Raw genomic sequence first — 21,613 nt, 5'->3', positions numbered from 1 at the left:
TAGAGAACAGAAAAGATATTCCTTGTAAAATAGTATAATCTTAATCCAGCAACTTTGACCCAATCCTGTCAAAAATAGACTTTTAGAGATGCTGAGGTATAGTCTCTGAGATATATAATTGATTTACTTCACTTTTTCAGTCGATTAGTTTATTAAGTGAGAAGAACTAGGTAATGAATTGTTTTGTAATATGGATAATGATTTTCCAATTTATCTCTATGCTGATCTGTTTCCATACACTATGCTGCATTTTCTTAAATCTGAAAGGTAATTCTTATATGAAATATATTCTAGTATTCATTTGTACACTGTTTTCTTATATTTCAGAGTTGGCACCTTTTTAGAAAAAAGAATTACTTCATCACTTATATCTGAAGAAAAGGAATGTAACTTTGAAGATAGAATTTTATTCTCACATGAAATAATACGGTCAGGTACTAGTGAAAGTGAAGATCAAGTAAGTCCCTCTAGTGAAAGTCATGTGCCATCTTCAAATGGAATCAGTTCATCTTTGCCATTGTTTTATTCAGAAGTAGAGGAAATGTGTCTAAGCCATACAGAGCATCCAGACAAAGAATATGAAACAATACAATTTTCCTCCAAGAAATTATTTTCAATGATGAAAACCAACAAAAACAAAAATTCAGGATTTTCTTCTGATCTTAGCTTTTCAGCATCTAGATTCACTGTAGAAAATGAAGATCTAGATGTGGCACCTTGCCCTCTTGCCCACTTATTTCTTTCTAGAGGTCAAGTTAGACTTCTGGAAGAAAATGTGAGAAATAAAATTCCTTCAAAACCCAAAACTAAGTTAGGGAGTGGAACTACTTATCAATGCTCAAGATCTCAAGAGCCCTTGAATCAGAATCAACCTTCTGTTGGAATGGTTATTTCTGTCCAAGCACAGGATTCTTTTCCAGGACAAAATGCTTTTCAGAATCAAGGTCTTCATGAAGTCCAATTTACTAGCCAAGCCCCATATATAAATCATAACCAAGAATCAATTAACAGCCAGCCTGATAGCAAGGCCAGCAACTTTGCCCAGCCTGAAGATGTGATGAAGAAGCCATTTTCTAGCAGCCCACAAGACTCCTTCCAGTCCCAAGATTTGGGTAGGAACAAATATTTTGTTGAAGTTCCATCAATTGTTGAGGCACAATATTCAGTAAAGGGCTTGGAGTCTGATGAACACTTAGGTGAGGACCAACATTCTGTTTGGTTTATAGATTCAAACAAGGTTAAATATTCAATTAAGGGGCAAGACACTATTTTTAAGAATGCTGAATTTCTAGTTTTAACTCTGAATCCAAATTTGGTTACTGAAGATACGCCACAACTAAGGAGTATAAAACCACAAGGCCATCAACAAACTGTTTCATCAGAATTGAACCAGGATTCTGTATATAGCTCAGTGCCTCTTTTGTCTACCATTAAAGGGAAGAAAAATAGAAGAAAAACACCAGACAGTAAAAGCAAACTCAGTCTTAATGTTCCATCTCTAAAAGCCAAAAAAACACCAACTTCACAAGTATTTCAAATCACAATATGTCACATTTTAAAAAATAGGAATGAGTTAGGATGCAAGAATAACACCGAGAAGAAAGAATTACATGAAAGGAAAGATATATCAGATATAGCTTTGCATCTTTTTTCTGTTTCCAAGCTTATTCTGCCTTATGTTAAACATTATTCCAGAAAACAACTAGTGAAAGTCATGCCAGGTTTAATAAAATGTGAACATTTTCTGCAGAAGCAAAATAAGTCACCAGATACAGAGAAAATCAATTATGCCGGTCCTCTTGAGGAGACAGGAATCTCAGGTATTACTAAAAAGGAAAAGGAGTATGACAAAGAAAACAAAGGACTAAAAAACATTTCACCAAAAGTGTTACCTCAGCTAGAACAATCCTTCACGGTCAACACTGTTCAACTAAAAGCACCTTGTTCACTAGTAGAAACAAATGGGAAGAGTAAAGAATCTCTTAAAGACTCAAGTACACAAGCAAAGGGAATTGGTATTACAGAATTTCATGTTCCAAATAGTAAAAAGCCATTTGATCTCCATATTCCAAAGCACAAGACATCTTTAGAAGAAGCTATATCAAAACCTATGCAGAAACTTGTTTCCTCTCCTGAAATGGAATTGAACAATAGAATGAAAATACAGGAGGACCTACAAAGTTCAGAGAATTCCCATCTTCAACTTCCAAATGGAGAGGAGTTACCAACGAGTACACCAAAAATGCAAAGGTGCTTTCCAAGGGAAAATACACAGAAACAAAAAGATTTTTTGGAACTTGTTCTGGAGTTGTCAAATGTCCATTTGCTCATTTCCCTAGGAAGCAAAATGCATAAAAGCAGTGAAGAATTAGAAGCCATAAAAATTCAAGTGAGTACAGAAAGTGTAAATCTGAAGGAAAATAAACCATTGATACTTCATATTACAGAAGACAGTGACCTACGTGAAAGTGAGGAACTGGAATGCAACACTGGAAGTAACATAACAAATATGCATGAAGATAAAGAAACGTCTGATGCATTTCACAGCGCCACTTACAATACCATTTCTCAACTACCTGATACAGAAACACATAGCAGATTAAAAGCCAAGGCAGACACATTAAGAATAATAAGGCTCAGTCATTCGGCATCAAAGCAAGAGAAATTACCAGATGAGAAGGAAACACAGAACGCAGAATACATTGATAAGAGCTGTACATTTAAAAAGCCACAACAATGTGATAGAAAGGAACAGGAGAAAGAGGCAAGTTCAGAGCTGACACAAGGCTTCAGGTTCAGCGTACATCTAAAGCAAAAGCCCAAGTATGTCAAATTCGAAATGGAACAGATCAGTTCAGGAAGTAGTAAAGCCCCAAATAAAGAGCAAGAGGTCCAACTACAAACTCTTTCTACACAAACTATTTTGGAGACTAGTCCATGCCCCATGATGGATCCATTTCAAGTTGAGAAGGTGAAGCAAAGCACAGATAGACCTACAGACAGAGAGAGTGCCGGAGATCCAAAGAATCCACTTACAATGCCAGAGAACTTGCCAGTTGGTGAACTTTTAATTGAAACAACAGAGTATAGTGTCCCATTTGGTGGAAACCTCCAAAAGACAATGGATAGTCATATTGTAGAAAAAAAGGAAGATGTAAAAAGATATTTACCTGCAGTTGCCCTGGGGTCTTTCAATAACCACTTGCTTACTTTACCATATTTTAAAAGGCAGGAAATTAAAAAAAAATTATCAGAGACAAAAAGTGTACTCAGTGTCAAATATGTAATTATGAAAGTAAAGAAGCCAGCAATCTCGCTGATGCCTTATATTAATATATGTGGTACTCCAAGCCACAGGAAAAAAATGGGAGGCAATTTTGAAATTATAATTAAACAGATACTGCAAGATAAAATTGTGGCAGGTATGCTTCTGAATGTTATTTACCCTCCCATGTCTATTTTGCCGAATACTAGAATGTATAGCAGATTAAATGCAGAGAATCACAGTCATATCAAGCTAGTCCAAGATGAATCCCAAATTGAAAGGGAAGAAAACTATCCATATTTCATTAATGAGGGAAATGAATCCCAAAACACACTGGATGCTAAATTGCAAGATGAAGTAAAAGGTGTCAAAGAAACTCTACCAAAAGCAGTCCTGCGTGATAGCTGGAACCTTGGACTTGATGCACATCTAGAGAAGGAAATTAGAACAGAGAAAGAAATGCATCAACCAATCCCATTCACAGAAACTATTATTGAGTCTGTTGTTTCTCCCATAATGGAACTATCTCGTGTTGAGAATGTGAAGAGTACTCAAAAAACACAAACAGACTGCAAATGCACTGCAGATTCAGAGACGCCTTTTCCAATATCAGGAAAATCACTGACTGGAGACCCTTTAAACCAAACAAGAGAAAGTGATATTCCAAGTAATGGAAGTGATACAAGAGAAATGGGTTACTGTTTTGCAGAAGAAAAGACAGAAATACCAAAAGATTTACCAGCAACTTCGCCAGAGACTTTGAATTATTGCACGCCTGTTTTATCTTGTTCTAAAGTGATGAAAAAGAGAGTAACATTTGCACTCACAACAAGTACAGCGAAGCCCAAATGTGTAAATACAAAGGCTGTGAAGCCATCAATCTCAGAGACAGTCAGTGTCACAAGCCACAGAAAGAAATCAGAATTAGACTTCAGGACTAAGTTTAAAAAGATAAACCAAACTAAAGGATTGGTACCTGAATGTCTAAATACCCTTTGCTCTCCAATGCATAGCAGATTGCAGAGAGAGTTCTGTCTCCCTGCGTCTCAATTAAAGCAAGGAGAAACAGCAGATAAGACATATATTGATGTCTTTGCTAAGAATAGTATACCCCACGACAGAGAGGAAAAATTGCAAGATGGAAAGGAAGAGGAACATAAAGTTTTATTAGAAGCAGCGCCATGGCTGAGCCAGCAGCTGGGGTCTGAGGCGGGTCAAATGAAGGAAATCCATCTTGAATCAGACCCAGTGCTGAACTGTTTAATACTGGAGCTACCTATTAATGGACAACGTTTGCAGCACCAAACAGGTTTTAAACAAACTACTTTAGAGACTAGTCTCCAAATGGGTCCTTTAGAAGCTGAAGAACTACAAAAAGCCAACAAAACAGAAAATGACATAAAAGTCCTAGGGGGTCCTAAGATTCCACCTCCCAAAGCTTTACAGGCTCTAGAGAACAGCGATGGCTTAATACTCAATACATATCAGAAGGATAATGAGCTTGTCACATCAGATGAGGAACTGAACCAACCAGGAAATACAAATATTCAGGTACAACCACAAACACATTTTACACAAACTATTTTGAAGTCTACTTCATGCCCTACATTGGGTCAATTTCCATTTGAAAAGGTAGAGAGTCATGTTGGGTTTTCACCTCTAAACTCTGGGGAAGCAAAGGTTGATGAAATCATATTTGATGCAAGAGAAGGTGGTATCTCATCTGATTATAGCCATCAAAAGGAACAGGCTGGTGGTACTGAAAAGAAAGAGACAGTGATTTTTGATTCCTGCATGCCTGCTTTATCTACACCTAAAACGAAGAGAAACTTAAAACAATTTTCAGACATGAAAACTTTAGTGAATACCAAATGTGGAATTATAAAGGCAAAGAAGCCATCAATTTCATACATGCTCAATATCAAGGCTGGTGCTGGTCCAAAACGTAGAAAAGAACTGAGCTGTAACTTGACAACCAAAATGAAAGAACTGCATCAAGGCAAAAAGGGGGTAGATGAAACATATGCTTTCCTGACTATGACACCTGACATTAACAAGAATGGCAAGGTAGAAACAGAAAAAGACACGCTAAGAGAAAAAAGACTCAGTTCTACACGAGTAAAGCAAGATACATCTCCACATGAAGATAGTATTACTTCACATGACATTAAAGAAACCCGTCTTCAAGATGAAGAGCAAGAAGAAAGGAAACAGGAGGCATTGTTAAAAGTAATTCCACAGCACCTGCAACATTTCACGTTCCGTTCAGGTCAGGGGAAGGATCTTGACTTTCACAAATTAGAAAACCAAGGAAGTAGGAAAATTCTGTTTGTTACCAAACAAGATGTCCCACAGCAACTTCAGCCTGCAGAGCCAGTACAAGGAGAGGAGACAAAGAAATGCCTCCAGACCCAAAATGGCACAATATGTACAGTAAATTCAAAACTTCTTCCTCTAAAATCAGAGGACTCAGTAAACGGTGAAGTTTTAATTGGTGCAATAAAACGTGGTGTACCAACTGATAGGAAATGTATGGGGGAACAGCACAATTCGGGTAAAGGGGAAAAGGCGGAGTTTAATAAAGATCTACAAGCAACTGTCCTGGAGTTACAGAAATCACCACATGATGGGGAGGCACAGAAGGCCAATATGACTGACATGGAAAGTGGATCTAGTAATGCAATGAACATGAATGTACAACATGAAAGGGAAGATAAAAATATTCAAAAAATGTTATCAGAATCAGTTCCATGCTATAGTCAACACCTCAGTTTCAGTACACATCAAATGAAAGATCCTGACCCTTGCAAATCAGGATCTGAACCGAAGAGTCCCAAAGGCAGATCTTGGAATTTGTCTCACATAGTGCAAAAAACAAAGCAAGAAACACACTTCAGAGAAACTGTTTTAGAGCCTATTTCTGGATACATGATGAAACAAAGTCCTCATATGCAAGAAGGAATAAAATGTATGGAAGATCTAAAGACTTCATTTCCCAAAACAGGGAAATCAAAGATTGGTTCAATACCACGTGATACCCCTTGGGATGAAAATCCTAGAAGGAAATGGGATAGTTCTATTTCTGAGAAAACTGCATGGAATCAAAAAAACTTACAAACAGTCTTAAAACCTTTAGATTTCTCCAGCCTCATGTCATCTGAATATGAAAGCCGGAGCTATACATTCGAGTTTATAGGCAAGAAAAGTATGAGTCCCAAATGTGTAACTTTGAAGGCAAAGCAACTACGAATTTCACAGTTGTTTAATATCATAAGATATTCTACAGAAAACCACAGAAAGAAAAAGCAACACTGTTTTAAGTACAAGATGAAAGGGAAGCAATGGTACACAAGTATAGGAGAGGCATTACTCAGTGCCACTGAATATGCTAAGAGTCCACCATCCAAATCAATGATTGATAAACTCTTATTCAATACAGCAGCGAGGTGCATTCTATCTAACCGAACACGCCAACAAAATCTGGATGGTCATATCACAGAGGAAAAGGAAGAGGTACAAGAAAATGTAGCTGCAATTTTCCTGGGTCCTTTAGATTTCTTCATGCCTGTTTTATCTGACTCTAAAAACCAGATGAACACAGCACAGTTATCAGAAAAAGAAATGATATTCAATGCCAAATGTTTAACTATGAAGGAAAAGAAGTCGTCAATTTCACAGATACATAAAATCAATAGAGAGTCTACCAGAAAACATAGGAAGAAATTTAAATCCTATTTAAAAACTGTATCCAACAGAATGCGCCAAGAAAATCATGGTCATATTACAGAGGAAGAGGAAGAAGTACAAGAAAACTCAGCTGCAACTTTCTTGGGTCCTTTAGATTTCTTCATGCCTATTTTATCTGACTCTAAAAACCAGATAAACACAATACAGTTATCAGAAAGGAAAATTATATTGAATCCCAAATGTTTAACTATGAAGGAAAAGAAACCACCAATTTCACAGATACATAAAATCAATAGGCAGGTTACTACAAAACATAGGAAGAAACTTGAATCCAATTTAAAAACCCAACTGAAAGCAATGTGGCAAGGTGAAAATGTGGCTGATGCATTTCCAAATACAATTTCCTTCACTCCAGATTCCTCTGACATTAAAAGGCAAAGTGGATTCCAAACAGAGATAGACATGAGAATATCAGGGTTAAGTCACACACAACCAACACAAATAGAGTCACTAGCTGAAGGGATAGCAAGGTATTCTGATTCCATTGACAAGAGAAGGACTTCCAACTTGGTAAAGGGAGCAAAACTACATAATAGAGAAAGTGGGGAAGAGAAGCAAGAACATCTTACAGAAATGGATCCATTCTATGCAGAAAACTTCATGGCAAATACATATCTTAGAAAGGATCGTCATCTTGGTAAATCAGAAGATGTGCTTTTGGGAGAAACTTTTTTCTCAAAAAGTCAGATTTACAAAGGGAATTCAGAAAAAAATGTAAAAATAGAAAAAAACAAAAATGGAAAAGAAAGTCTCAAAGTTGGGCTCCCAAGGATGGAGAAATCAGATAATTGTGCAGAACTGAGTGAGGCAACAGATGATGCCATATCAAATAAATATGATAAACAGAACATTGGCCATTCTGTTTTAAAAGAAAATGCTTTCTGTAATTTGGTAGCAATTGTCCCAGATTCCGTTGGCAGGCATTCACCTGCTTCAGAAGAAATGAAAAGACAGAATGGCAGCCTTAAAATGGCTGACAGGTCAAGTCCCCAAGGTAGACCTTTGCAGGCAAAGCAATCAGCAGTTTCACAATCACCTGATACTGCAGGTTATGCTGTTGTAAGCATTAATAAGGAGCAGAAACAGAACTTTAAAGCCCAGAAGACAGAAGCAGAAGTTGATTTAATAGATCAAGAAGCAAAGATAAATGTTGCAGAAGAGTTTAATCCAGAATCTGTTTTTTTCTCTAAGATACATCCACTTCAAATTGAAAACAAGAAAGAATTTAAAACTGCAGACTGGAAAACAAGGGCAGATCCCAAGACACTTGTCCTGCAAAAGAAACAGCAAGAGCTGTGTGTCTCAGGAACTATCTGGAGTTTTCCTAATCCCTACACATCTATTTTTCCTAAAATCATAAGACATAAAGATAAGGCAAAGACAGCAGATGTGGGAAGTACTATGCATACCAAACAGATAAAATTGAAGACAAAGAGAATACCAGTTTCCCAGCTGCTTGAGTATGGTACTGCAAGCAATGAAAAAGAACTGAGAGGTAACATCCAGCAGCAGAAGTCATTCCAGCTGAGTAAAAATGCAGTACATCGAGTTCTAAAGGCTGTTTATGACTCTGGATACTACGTGTCTAGCATTAAAAAGCTTACAGAAGTAAAAATGGAGAAAGACAAGCCAAAAGACAGGATATGCATTCTTCCACAGCCGAAGCTGGAGAAACCACTAAAAGCAATGCAAAGGTCATTGTCAGGTTGTACTGATATGTCCAGAATTCTTAGAAAACAGGAACAAGATATTAGAGAAAAGGAACAAAAACACCAAAGCATTTCAGAAGACATATCCCAATACTATACTGGACCATTAAGGATTAGTTCACAACAAATCAATTACAGTAGTTTCGATGCCCCACGAATTAGAACAGATGAAGAACTTGAATTCCTCATTGCACAAAGAGCAAAGGAAAAAGATGTGCGCATTGCCAAACATTCAGTTTCAATTCCATGGGACAGAGAAGGATCAAAGAGACTAGATACTCCACTAAACTCAAAAGGACAGAATATATTTTTTACAGAGTTGGATACTTCTCAACAGAAGACTTGCCAGGAGCAAGAATTGCTGAAACAAGCAGATGTTTCTATGACAAACCTGGGGTCTATGGCCTGCCCCATTATGGAACCTCTTCATTTGGAAAACACAGGAAAGGTAGCTGAGGAAGAAGACGTGTACATTAATAGAAAAATTAGTTCACATGTATTGGGAAAAGAAGGATTAAAGGAAACTGATATATTTGTAGGGTCTGAAGGACAGAAATTTCTTTGTACAAATTCAGAGGTACAGCACAAAGTGCCTGCAGTGCAGAAAGAACAGGTGAATCCAGATCATGTTCCTGAAAGTATTCTGGATTCTGAATCTTTCCTCAGTAAGGACCCTCTTCACTTAAAACAGGCAGTGAATACAACAAGAAAAGAAAATGTTACCATTTCTGAAAGTTTCAATGAAAATCTTTGGGGAAAAGAGCAATCAAAGTTGGATATTACATTAAAATCAAATAGACAGAAAATGGACTTTTCCAAAAAACTGAGGATGAAGCATCTAAGTAATTATTATCAGAATAAAGAGAATATTCTGGAATCTGTTTTCCCTTGCATATTTCATCAACTTCATATTGAAAATTCCAAGAAAGAAGGCTCAGCAGAAGAAATCATGAGTTCAAAAGTTTTAAGCCCCGTGGTAGAGAAAGCATCACACGAAGTAGGTATTCTGGTGGATCAACCTCCATGTTCAGAAGGAATATATTTGAATATTAAAGGAAGAAAAGAACATCCACAAGAAAGTACACACAAGGCTTTTCCAGCATCTGTTTCTCACTCTCTAATGGACGTACTTCAGATCAAGTCACCAAAGGTAAAGAAAGCATTAAAGGCAATCAATAGTTTAGGGTACCACACTTCAAATACAAAAGGAATTGGCTTGCTTTTTCCAAGACAGGCAGAAAAGGAAGAAAAATGTACATACAAGGCTCTTCCAAAGCCTGCATCTCACTCCAAAACAGATCTATTTCAGTTCAGTGCATCTATGCAACAAGAGAAATTAGATGCTATGGATATTCCACATTATGACTATTTAACTTCACAGACTAGAGAAGCAGTAAAACAAATGGATGCCATAGTTGGATATACTCAAAACAGTAAAAAAAGACAAGCCTTGCTCAAAACAGGCCAAAAATGGCAGTACCTACTAATTTCCTATGAGAACTTTTGGGAGCATATATCTTGCCCTCAAAAGAATCCCTGTCTCCTGCAACATTTAATACCTCAGGAAAATGAAGCATTATCAGAAGGAGGTAATTTATCAAGCTGGACACCAGGACTAGACTTGTTTTCTGAAGATCAGCTACGCGCTATAATTAAGAATAGACTAGAATGGATTGTGCCCTTGATTACTCCAAGGCAGATGAAAAAACAAGATTCAATGCTGCCTTTAGGATCATACCATAAAACTATAAAATATGCAAGTATCTTATTTCCAAAAGGAATGAAATCATCAGATGGGGTACAGGTCTTTGATTTAATATCAAATAATAGCTCACCGAAGTTAAGACTTGGGAAAAAGATAGAAACACAAAAGGCAAATGAAAAGGTACAAAAAGAAGTATGTCTGCCTGTAACATTACATTCTCTTTCTGCATCCATGCCTATTTTGCAAGAAAGTAAAGGACAGAAGGATAGCATAGAACAAGTTATTAGGAAAGGCGTGATATGCCACAAAAGAAGAACTTCGAAATTGAAGAAATCAGTATTTTCACACATACTCAATACCAGTGACTGTGGTGCCTCAAGTAACAGACTAGAAATGCAGTGGAACATGACAGACAAAATGGTCAGTGTGAAACATAGAATGAGTGAACTAGATTTGGTTGCAGCAAAAATATGTGAGTCTATTCCTTCTTTACCTCACTTCAAATTGAATAAAGAGATAATTGATGGGGTGATCTCAAGTAATGTTAAAAGTACAAAACAACATATATCACAGGGAGAGAAGAAGGATAGAGTAAAAGCAATGGATATGAAAAGAATAAAAAGCCCTAACATCATTTTGAAGCCAAGGAAGTCATTATTGTCACATATACTCAGTATAAAGGAATTTCCTTTGCTGTTGGACATTATAAAACAAGAGGACAAGATGCAAGAAGGTAAAGGTAAATCAAGAATGAAACTGACAAACTTGTGTACTTCTTTACCATCTCTATCACATAGTAATTCAAATTCAAGAACAAAAGCAGGTAAGGATAAGTCAGGAACTCCAAAGGGCTGCCTTCCACCACTAAAGCTCCAGGCATCATCAAATGTCAGAAGAGTATCATCTGCAGAGTCAATTAATAGAGAGAGTTTAAGTAATGTAATAGAATCAAAGTGTTTTCCACAGAAAAAGAAGGAAGATAGAGAAAATACAGTAGATGTGAAAGATATAATGGGCCTCATATGTATCACTTTGAAAGGAAAGAAATCACCTTTTAGACATTTACTGCATGGAAAAGAACCACAACAGAGCAATAAAAAACTAGAGAAAATGACGCAGGAAGATGAAAGTAATCTAAATGTAGTTCAGAACAAACTCTGTGCTTCTATTCTTTCTCCACCTCACTTGGAATGGAATCCTAGAATAAAAGAGGTATACATGAGAGGAATAACAAGATTCCGTCTTTCATCATCAACACAGCAGGAATTATCAGATATAATGGAAAAATGTGAGCAGCCAACTGATGATAGTTTAAGCAGTATCGAAAAAGCAAAACATATGCCGCAGAAAGACAAAGACAGAGTGGAAAAGGCTTTGGAAAAAATCATGCATTCCAAAAGAATAGCTTTGGAGTTGAAGCAGCCTTCAATATTCCAAGAATTAGAGTTGAACATGAAAGAAAAAGGAGGAAAGATTCAGGAAGATAAACAAGTTGAGATTTGGAGCAAACCTTTTGCTTCTATCTCTTTTCTACCTTACTTTAAAGTGAGCAAAATAGAAGGAGAGGAAGCCATGGGAATAAAAATGAGATCCTCTTTTTCACAAGCAAATCTCCAAGAGTCATCAGATACAGAGAAAATAGCATATGAAAAGTGTATTTCTGAAAATATCTCAAACAGTGTAAAAAAGGCCCTAGAATCTATATTGCAAAAAGAACAGGAGAGGCGAAAAATGGAAAAAATTAGGGCTTTGAAGAAAATGAAATCATCAATTTCACAGGGAATTCAGTTGGACATCAAAGAGCAAGAGAAAAAGATAGAACATATTAAAGGTGAACCAAGTGTGCTTCTGACAAATGCCTCTGCTTCCATCCCTTCTCCTTCTCATTTACAACTGGATACAAGGAGCGAAAAAGCAGAGTATGTCACTGAAATAACAAGATACTATCTTCCAGAACTATCACACCAAAAATCATCAGAGGCAGGGGAAAAACCAGATGGAGTGGCCAGTAAGGGTGATATCACAATCGAAGTACAAAAAGCAAAATACTACATGCAACAGAAAGAAGAGGATGAAGTAAAAATATCAGCTAAGAAAGACACAATGCATCCAGAAGACAAAGGTCTGAAAGGAAAGAAGGCACTTTCACAGGACCTACCACTGAATACTAAAGAGCCAGGGAAAATGGATCAAGAAGCTCAGGAGCAAGGGAAAGAGGACAGAGAAGGTGAGGAGCAAGGGAAAGAGGACAGAAGAGGTGCAGGACAAGAAATGGTTGATAGAGAAGACAAAGAGCAAGGGAAAATGGATCACGAAGTTGAAGAGCAACAGAAAGCAGATGGGGTAGGCATAGAGCAAGGGAAAATGGATGGAGACAAGAGTGAACAGGAAACAGTTCTATTCCTATATTTGCCTTCCAATTCTTCTCTAACCCATTATAAATTGGACACAAGAATAGAAGGAGAGGAAGACCAACGAGGAATAATCAGACCTGGTATTTTACAACCAAGGCACCAGAAATCATCAGACACAGGGGAAAAAGCAAATGGGGTGCCCAGTGAGGGTGATATCGCAAGTGAAGTACAAAAAGCAAAAGATTACATGCAACAGAAAGAAGAGGATGAAGTAAAAATATCAGCTGAGAAAGACTTAATGCATCCAGAAGACAAAGATCTGAAAGGAAAGAAGGCACTTTCACAGAACCTACCACTGAATCCTAAAGAGCCAGGGAAAAGGGATGGAGAAGGCCAGGAGCAAGGGAAAGAGGACGGAGAAGGTGAGGAGCAAGGGAAAAGGGATGGAGAAACTGAAGAGCAACAGCAAGCAGATGGAGTATGCACAGAGCAAGGGAAAAGGGATGGACACAAGAGTAAACAGGAAACAGTTCTCTTCCTACATTTGCCTTCTGAGTCTTCTCTAACTTGTTATGAATTGAACACAAGAAAAGAAGGAGAGGAAGAGTTACAAGGAATAACAAAATCTGCTACTTTGCAACTAAGGCAGCAGAAATCATTTGATGCAGGGAAAATAGCACATACAAAGTCTTTTGGGGTGGATAGCTCAAATGACATAAAAACAGTACAAGAATACAAGCCACAGAAAGAAGTAGATAGAGGAAAAACAGTAAGTGTGGATTATATAATGCAACCTGAAGGCACAATTTTTGAGGCAGAGCAATTATCACTTCCACATACACTCAATATTCCTCACAGCAATGGCTCAAAAACTAGAGAAGTACCAACAAACATTAAAGAAAAATTGAGACAGGTACAGGAAAGAAAAAGTGAACTAAATGCGTTTCTGACAATACCTTCTCTACCTCACTGTAAATTAGACAAAGGAACAGCAGGCAAAAAAGAAGAACAAGGAGTAACAAGATCTTTTCTTCCACCCTCCTGGCACATAGAATCATCAGATACAGGGAAATTAAAATATACATTGTCATATTTGAATGATATCACAGGTGATTCAAAAAGAACAAAATACATGGCCCAGATCCAAAAGGATAAAGTAAATATTTCAGAGAAAAGTGTAATGCATCCCAAGTACATAGCTGTGAAGGCAGAGAAATCACCCCTTTCCCATATACTAAAAACAAAGGAACTGCAGGTGAACATCAGTCAACAAGGGGAAAAGGCACAAGAAGGTGAGGTGGAAATAGTTGTGCTTCTGAGCAAAACTTGTCCTTTTGTTACTTCTTCAGCTTTCCTTGAGTTAGACTCAATAAAAGAAGAGGAAGGCGAACCAGGAATAACAAGAAGCTTTATGCCACATCTTGAGATCCAGGAATCATTGCCTTCAGGGCAAACAGCATCTACAAAGCCAACAGAGAGCCTTGTAAAGAAAGAGAAACAACTCCTCCCACAGAAAGAAGACAGAGTACAAACAGTATCCATGCATGGCCTAATGCACCCCAATGGTGCCGTTTTCAAGGCAAAGACATCAGCACCTCCACAAGTGTTCAGCATCACTGAGCACAGTCCTCTGAGCAAGAGAAAGGAGCCACAGTGGGGCATGAAAGAGAGAGCAGGACAGAAGCAGGACAGGACAGGACATCCTCACGTGATTCTGACAAAAACTCATCCGTTCATGCCTTCTCTCTCTCACCACAGATTCTCTCCTTTACAACTAAAGCTTCCTATATCATCAGGTGCAGGAAAAAGCAGACGTGCAAATTCAAATGAAGGTATTAGCTCACATAAAGTAATACTAAAAGCAAATCAACAAATGCCATATAAAGAGGCAAAGGACAGAGTAAAAATAGAAGGCAGGGAAGGTAGAATACTCCCCAAAAGGATACATTTGAGAGCAGAGGCATTCCCACTTGCACTTCTATGCAATGGAAAGAACTACTCTTTGCACATTGAAGAGCAAGGGGAAGGAGTACAGGAAAGTAAAAAGGAACCTGGAGTGGTTCCGAGGAAACCTTCTTCATTCCCTTCTCCTCCATTTTACCTGAATTGTGACACTAGAAGGAATGAAAACGAAGTCACATTAGGAAAAACACAATTCAGTTTCCCACCACTGAAGATTCAGGATTCATCAGATTCAGGCAAAAAAGCATATACTAAGTCACTGCATGGTTACACATTAAGTAACTCAAAAGGACCAGTGCAACCCATAGCACAGGGAGAAGAGAAAGGTGAACTCAGAATAGATAAGGAAGACAAAATGCTCCCCAAATGTACAGACCTGAAGGCAAAGCAATTACTACTCTCAGATATACTCAATACCAAAAAATGGCAGTGGAAAAGTAAAGAACAAAAGAGAAAGATTCAGGAAGATAAAAATAAGCAAGTTACAGGTCTGACAAGCATTAATACTTCTTTACTTATTCCACCATATCTTAAGTTTGATACAACAGAAGGACAGGAGAACGTGATAAGAATTGCAAAAGTGTCTCTCCCACAGTCACGGTCCAAAGAATCATCAGATGCAGGGAGAATAGCATGTCCAGAAGCAACCCATGGAGAACTTTCAAGTGATGTAAATCAAGCACACCTGCTACAGAAACAAGAGAAGGATAGAGAAAAAGTTGCGGATATGACCAGTGTACTGGATCCCAACAAAATGTATTTGAAGGCAAAGAAATTGCTTGTCTCACCTACACACAGTTTAAGTGATCTTCAGTGGAAAACTAGAGAGCAAGAGGAGGAAAAGGTCCAGAAAGTTAAAAGTGGGCCAGGTGTCATGTTGTCTAAGAGTCCTTCTAGATCCTCCCCACTTCACCTTAACTTGAATACTGGGTTCCAGGAGGAAAGCATACCGATATTAACAAGATCCTCTTTTCCCCCAGTAAAACTCCAGGTATCACCAGATACTGAGGGAGGCACATATATAAGGCTAATTGCTGGTGATATTTTAATCTATCTACAAAAAGGAAAACATGTGTCACAGAACAAGGAAGAGGATGACGTGCAAATAGTAAGCATCGTAATATTCCCCAAACATCAGGAAGAGAAGATGCAGGAATGTGAATGTGAATCAGGTGTGGTTCTGACCAAATCTACTTCATTGCCATCTCTATCTCAACTAGAATTGGATAAAGAAACACATTTAGATAATGAAATGCTAAGGCTCAAAAGAACTATTTTGCAGAGAACATCACACATAGGGGAGACTGTACATAGAGAGTCCGTTGTTGATGATATCTCAAAAGATGTTAAAAATGAAAAGCAACATATCCCTCAGAAAGAAGAGAGGAACCAAGAAAAAATAATCGATACAAGAGACAAAGATATAACTTTGAAGTCAAAGAAGTCACCTCGTTCCTGTAGACTCCACAGAATAGAACTGCACATGAACATTGGAGGGCAAGGACGAAAGGAACATGAAGGTCAAGATAAACCACCAGGTATGATTCAAAGAAAAATGTGCATACTCTTTTCCAAACCTTTGCCATCTAACCTTAAACTGGAGAGAGCTACGCATGCAGATGAAGAAAGGCTTGGAAGTAAGACATCCTTTTTACTTCCACTAATGCCATCAGCATTACCAGATACAGAGAAAACAGCAGATGCAGAGGCAAGGAGTAGTGATGTAAGAAAAGGAAAACCACATAGGACGCAGAAAGAAAACAGGCATGAAGTGAAAACGATAGATATGAGGGTCAGGATACACTGCCAAGAGACAAGGATTTCACCAATATCACATATCCTTAATGCAAAGGAATTAGTGTTGAATATTAGCAAACTGGAGAAAAAAGTACACAAAGATAAAGATGAAGCATGTGTGGTTCTGTCAAGGACTTTTCTTTCTACACCGTCAGCACCTCCTCTTTATCTGGATTCAGGGAACAAAACAGACAAAGACACTCCAGGAATTACAGGATCATCTTGTCCACAGCGAACTCTCCATGTACCCTCAAATACCCAGAAAATAACAAATAGAGACTCAGTTGAAGGAGATGATAAAAACGTTGTTAAGCAAGCAGAACAGTATGTGCCCCGCCCAGAGGCAGAGCAACAGTTGACCTCAAACTTCATGATCGGCGTCCAGCAAAGGAACCAACCTTCACGAGTCAGATCAGAAGGAGATTTGAATCAGTTAGTTTTAAATTCACAGGATGAGGACATTTATTTCACAGGGTTTGGTACCATAAGAAGTGGGAAAAAGCTGGAATGGCTCTTTACAGGGAAAAAGGCTCAGCCCGAAAAATACAAAACAGAAACTTTTACTGCGTTTCTTTCCTATCCCACAATGGATGCAACTAAAATGGGAGGTCTGGAAGAAGACACTGAAATAATGGATAACTTAAACCATAAAATCAGTCCTAAGGCTTCAGTTTCACTGATAAGGAAAATATCTAAGGAACTGTATGTCACACTTGGCACTCCTGCAAGTTCAAAAGGATTTTCTGTTTCAGAGAGATATGCTCACCAGCAAGAAACTTCATCAAAAGTATCTCCAGAACTTGCAGGTTCATGTAAATTTGATAAGCCAAAGGAAGATGTACAAAGTAATGATAGAATCAGCAAAATGTTTTCTCCCAAAGTGTTAGCACCACAGACAAAGGGATCACTCAAAAAAATAAGTATCGTCACCAACTGGAATGCCCCCCAAAATATAGAAGAACAAGATATTGTCATGAAAAAGCAAGTGATCCGACAGTGTGAACATGGGCACAAGACCAGGCCGAACGCTATCCTTTCTAAGTTTCCCCTTCAAAGTGGAAAGCAGAAGACACCATCGGAAACAGATGTGGACAAGAAAACAACAGCGCACCTCAGCCTACAGATGCTACCAGGAATACACATGGATATGACAGAGATTGACCCTGCAAAAGGAGGAAAGGAGCAGGCATTGCTCATTTCAGAACAAGAGGAAGGTGTTCTGGAATTGCTTCTGAAGTCCCTATTCCCTCCCTGGACTTTTCGATTTCAATCAGAGGATCTGGAGGAAAAAGATCAAACAGACGCAAACACCAATATAAATCTAGAGCAGAAAAAATTAGAAATGGACAATGATAGTACTGTGAATCAGAAAGAAGGGAAATTAAAAATAGGCGCAAACAGAGCTTTACATCTGCAAGAAGAGAAAACAGAGATGCACAAGGCCAGGACTGCCAATCTGGAGAAGGAGAGAGGAAGAATGGACACAAGCAGTAGTGCACACCTGTATCTTCCATCTCTAAAGGCAGAGGAATCTCAAATGAAGACTCAGGTCACCACTCATAGGGAGAACAGCCGCCTAATCATGCAAAAGCAGAAAAAAGAACTAGAAGCATCTAATGCAAAACAGAGCATTCAACTACAAAAATTATTTCAAAGAAATGTTCTGGATTCATTTTATTCATATGTTCCTCTTCCTCCCAAATGTAAAGACCAGAAAGGCAGATTAACAATAAGAGATCTGAAAAGAGAATTGAGCACCAAATGTTTAACTATGAAAATCCAGAATCATCCAATTCCACAGATGCTTAATATCACAGGGCGTGGTACACCAAGCAATAGAAAGAAATTAGAGTATGATGTTAAGTTAAAGAACATAGTTTCATGGAGTAAAGATGTCTCAGGAATATTTATCAGAAGTCTTTCTATTTCCATCATGCGTTCACCTCACACTGACTCTAAGACAAACCTAGAAAGAGAAAAGAGAATCTGTCTTCCTAAATTCCAGGAAAAATCACCAAACACTAGTGAAATGTCTAAGAGAGACACTTTAACAATTGTAAAAGGGGAAAAGAATTTTACAAACACAGTTCCACAAGATCCCCAGCCCTTTGCAGTGGACAAACAACAAATGCAGAAACTTCCTAATGTCAAATCAGAAGCAAACCTCAGAAGTGAAATGAATAAAAAATACTTAAAGCCACAAACAAAAGAACGAATTGTTCCAGGGCATGATGTCTCAAGGATCATTAAAAAACCAGACTTACGTATCATCAAGCAGGAAGAAAAGATTCTAAAATGCATTCTGACACCCACAGAGTGTCCATCTATGCTTGAAGATCCAAAGTTACCCAAGCAAAGGGATCAGAGTGAACCAGTATGGGACATGACCACACAAAAGTTTCAGCAACAAAAAGCTTTCCCAGGAACTGTGCCCATATCGCCTCAAGTTAAAAGTAGCGAAGTCAAAATAGTTGCAGACAGTACAAATGCAGAACATTTACTTCCCATTTGTGAAGCAACCAAAGCTATCTCTGAATCCCAGGTTAAAAATATGATCCAAGACAAAGTTTCTTCTGATAAACTGGATAACATACAAGCCTATAAGCCTGACAACTTGAAGTCACCACTTTTTCCAGAGGGTCCAGATACAATATCAACAGCAATATGTCCCAAAATGCAGCACAAATCCCTTTTAGAACAGTTTACTCCCAAAGAAAAAAATAAGCTTACTAGTCATTTAGAGTCAAAAGCACTTGAAATACAACTGAATCTGATACCAGAGATGGCAAGAAAATCTTTACAAATGTTCAACTTTTATCCAAAAGGGACTATTTCAAAAGATAACAGTTGGAGGTTCTATTCGAGACATAAAACAATGAGCTTTATGTCTCTAGAAGGGACTGATACCATAGAACCTAATTCAAAACATAAATACCAAGAAGATTCACCTCTTGTCAGCAATATGAAGACACTGATTGTTGATGTTTCAAGTGGCGGTGAGGAGACAATCACAAAGCTACAGAGTATTAATAAGCTAGAAAATGGAACATCTTCAGTGATTTCTGCTAGTGAGATGCTATTGCCTCATACCCTCCAAAACCACTCAGTAAAAGAAAAAGGCAAACTCCTCATGCACTTTTCTGTGAAAACATTGGAGATACAAATGAAAGCCTTTCCCAGAATTGTAAGAGAATCTTATGCAATGACCAGTGCTCATGAGAGAAAGAAACCTTTATCTAACTGTATTCATCCTGGTTTCACAGGACCAAAACGACAAAACAGAATTTTGTTACTTTTTGAGGAAAAATCTCTTCATCAAATAGATCTTGATTTACAATACAAATACCTTCGTTTTCTCCTGGGGCTTCCTGTTGGAAGTATGTTCCCTAAGCCAAATGTACTTCCCAAACATACTAAGTTAAACACAATTGCAATGTGTAAAAACGTAGATGCTAGTGGAGAAAGTGGTAGTCTTTCCATTGATACAGAACAGTTAGAACAACATATTTCTTTCAAAAAGCAAAGTCCCCATGAAAACTCATCACTCATCAGAAAATTCCCAGAGCCAACCCTTGTGTATGCTTCTGACCGTGATCTGCCCAGCCCGAGGAAGAAAGATACTCAAGTTCTTTCAGAGTCAGAATTCCATGTGACTCCAGAAAAAAACAAACAATATCATGTATGGTTTCAAGAAAGAAATACATGTGAATCTGTTGATTTAAGGACCCAGAGAAATACCACTGGTTCAGCTGTTTCATATGAAACTCAGATTTCTGAAGATTTTGTTGATATTCAGACAGATATTGAGAGTCCAGCTGACTTGGACAAATGTTCATGTCTTGAAGTAAGTGAGAGTGAGGAATGTATGTTTCTGGAAGCCAACTCTTATTTAAGTCAGGAATCAGAAAACATTCTATTTGAATTACAGACAGGCATTCCTTTGGAAAATCTGTACAAAATCACAACTGATTTGAAATCATTTTACAGTGAAGATTCAGGTTCCCATTGTATTAGAGAGTGCAGAAAGGAAACCTTAATTATTACACCACCTTCCTGTAAGTCCCACAAAAGCAGGAAATATAGATCATCTTCCAAAATGAAATCTCCTGACTGGTTGTGTCATAGTTCGTCAAATACTGTGGAAATTCAGTCTAGGTCATCTAGTGTATCATTCAGTGAAGAGAAGATTTCATGGACTACCAAGAGCAGAACAAGTTACTCTTCAGCTCCCTTAACTGAATCAAATATTAAATCACATCTTGCAAAAAACCAAGGCAAGTCTCACATGCACCCAGAAAGCCAAAAAAGAAAGAAGGCCAGATCTGATTTATTTAGGAAGAACAACAGTCATTGGGACCACGATTACAGTTGTACACACAGTAAAGAGAAACGTGACAGAAAGAAGAGAGCGTATGATTATGAGTCAGAAAGATTGGATTGTTTCCAAAGCAAACATAAATCAGCATCAAAACCTCATCATGACAATATCAACTTCTATTCTGAAAGAAAACAAAACCGGCCTTTTTTTTTTGCCTGTGTACCAGCAGACTCACTGGAGGTTGTACCCAAAACCATTCGCTGGACAATTCCTCCTGACATCTTAAGGAAAAGAAACTTCAGAATTCCCCTAGTGGCAAAGATTTCAAGTTCTTGGAATATATGGAGTTCTTCCAAAAAGTTGTTGGGGTCGCTCTCGGGGTCCCTTACTACGGTTTTTCACAGCTGACATTACCATAGCTAAACTACTCTGAAGTGGACAGCTGGTCCCTATTGTGATATTCTGTGAAAAATAAAATCATATAACGTCCAATGGCTTCCTCATGAAGTGTTTTTATATAAAGATAGAAAGTAATCCAATCTTCCAGTGATAGATTGAAATTTGTTATTTATCATTAGCAATTTAGAAAGTTCAGGCACTTTTGCTGATTCTGGCAATTTTGCATACCATTTCATCAGGAACCACTAGACTTCATCAGAAAGGGATACATCAGATATGGTAAGGTGCAAACCAATAGGCTGGGATGCATAAAATGTGTGACCTCACATACAGATGTCCTTGCTGCTTGTGGTATTG

General features: G+C 37.9%; 1 protein-coding gene across 2 annotated transcripts in view; it reads left to right on the top strand.

Moving 5' to 3' along the window:
* The window catches only part of CCDC168 (coiled-coil domain containing 168), a 30,499-nt gene extending 9,150 nt beyond the window's left edge, over positions 1 to 21,349 (top strand). Inside the window, exon 4 of one of the 2 annotated variants that reach the window (XM_054445796.2) lies at positions 328 to 21,349. In XM_054445796.2, coding sequence (XP_054301771.2) covers positions 328 to 21,265 — 20,938 coding nt within the window. In that variant the 3' untranslated portion in view covers positions 21,266 to 21,349. The remainder of the gene's footprint in view (positions 1 to 327) is intronic. The other variant, XM_054445797.2, reaches the window with a different exon arrangement.
* The last annotated feature ends 264 nt before the right edge of the window (positions 21,350 to 21,613 follow it).

The sequence above is a fragment of the Pongo pygmaeus genome, chromosome 14, assembly GCF_028885625.2.
Source record: "Pongo pygmaeus isolate AG05252 chromosome 14, NHGRI_mPonPyg2-v2.0_pri, whole genome shotgun sequence".
Taxonomy (NCBI): Eukaryota; Metazoa; Chordata; class Mammalia; order Primates; family Hominidae; genus Pongo; species Pongo pygmaeus.
This window is presented reverse-complemented; position numbering and strand designations above follow the sequence as displayed.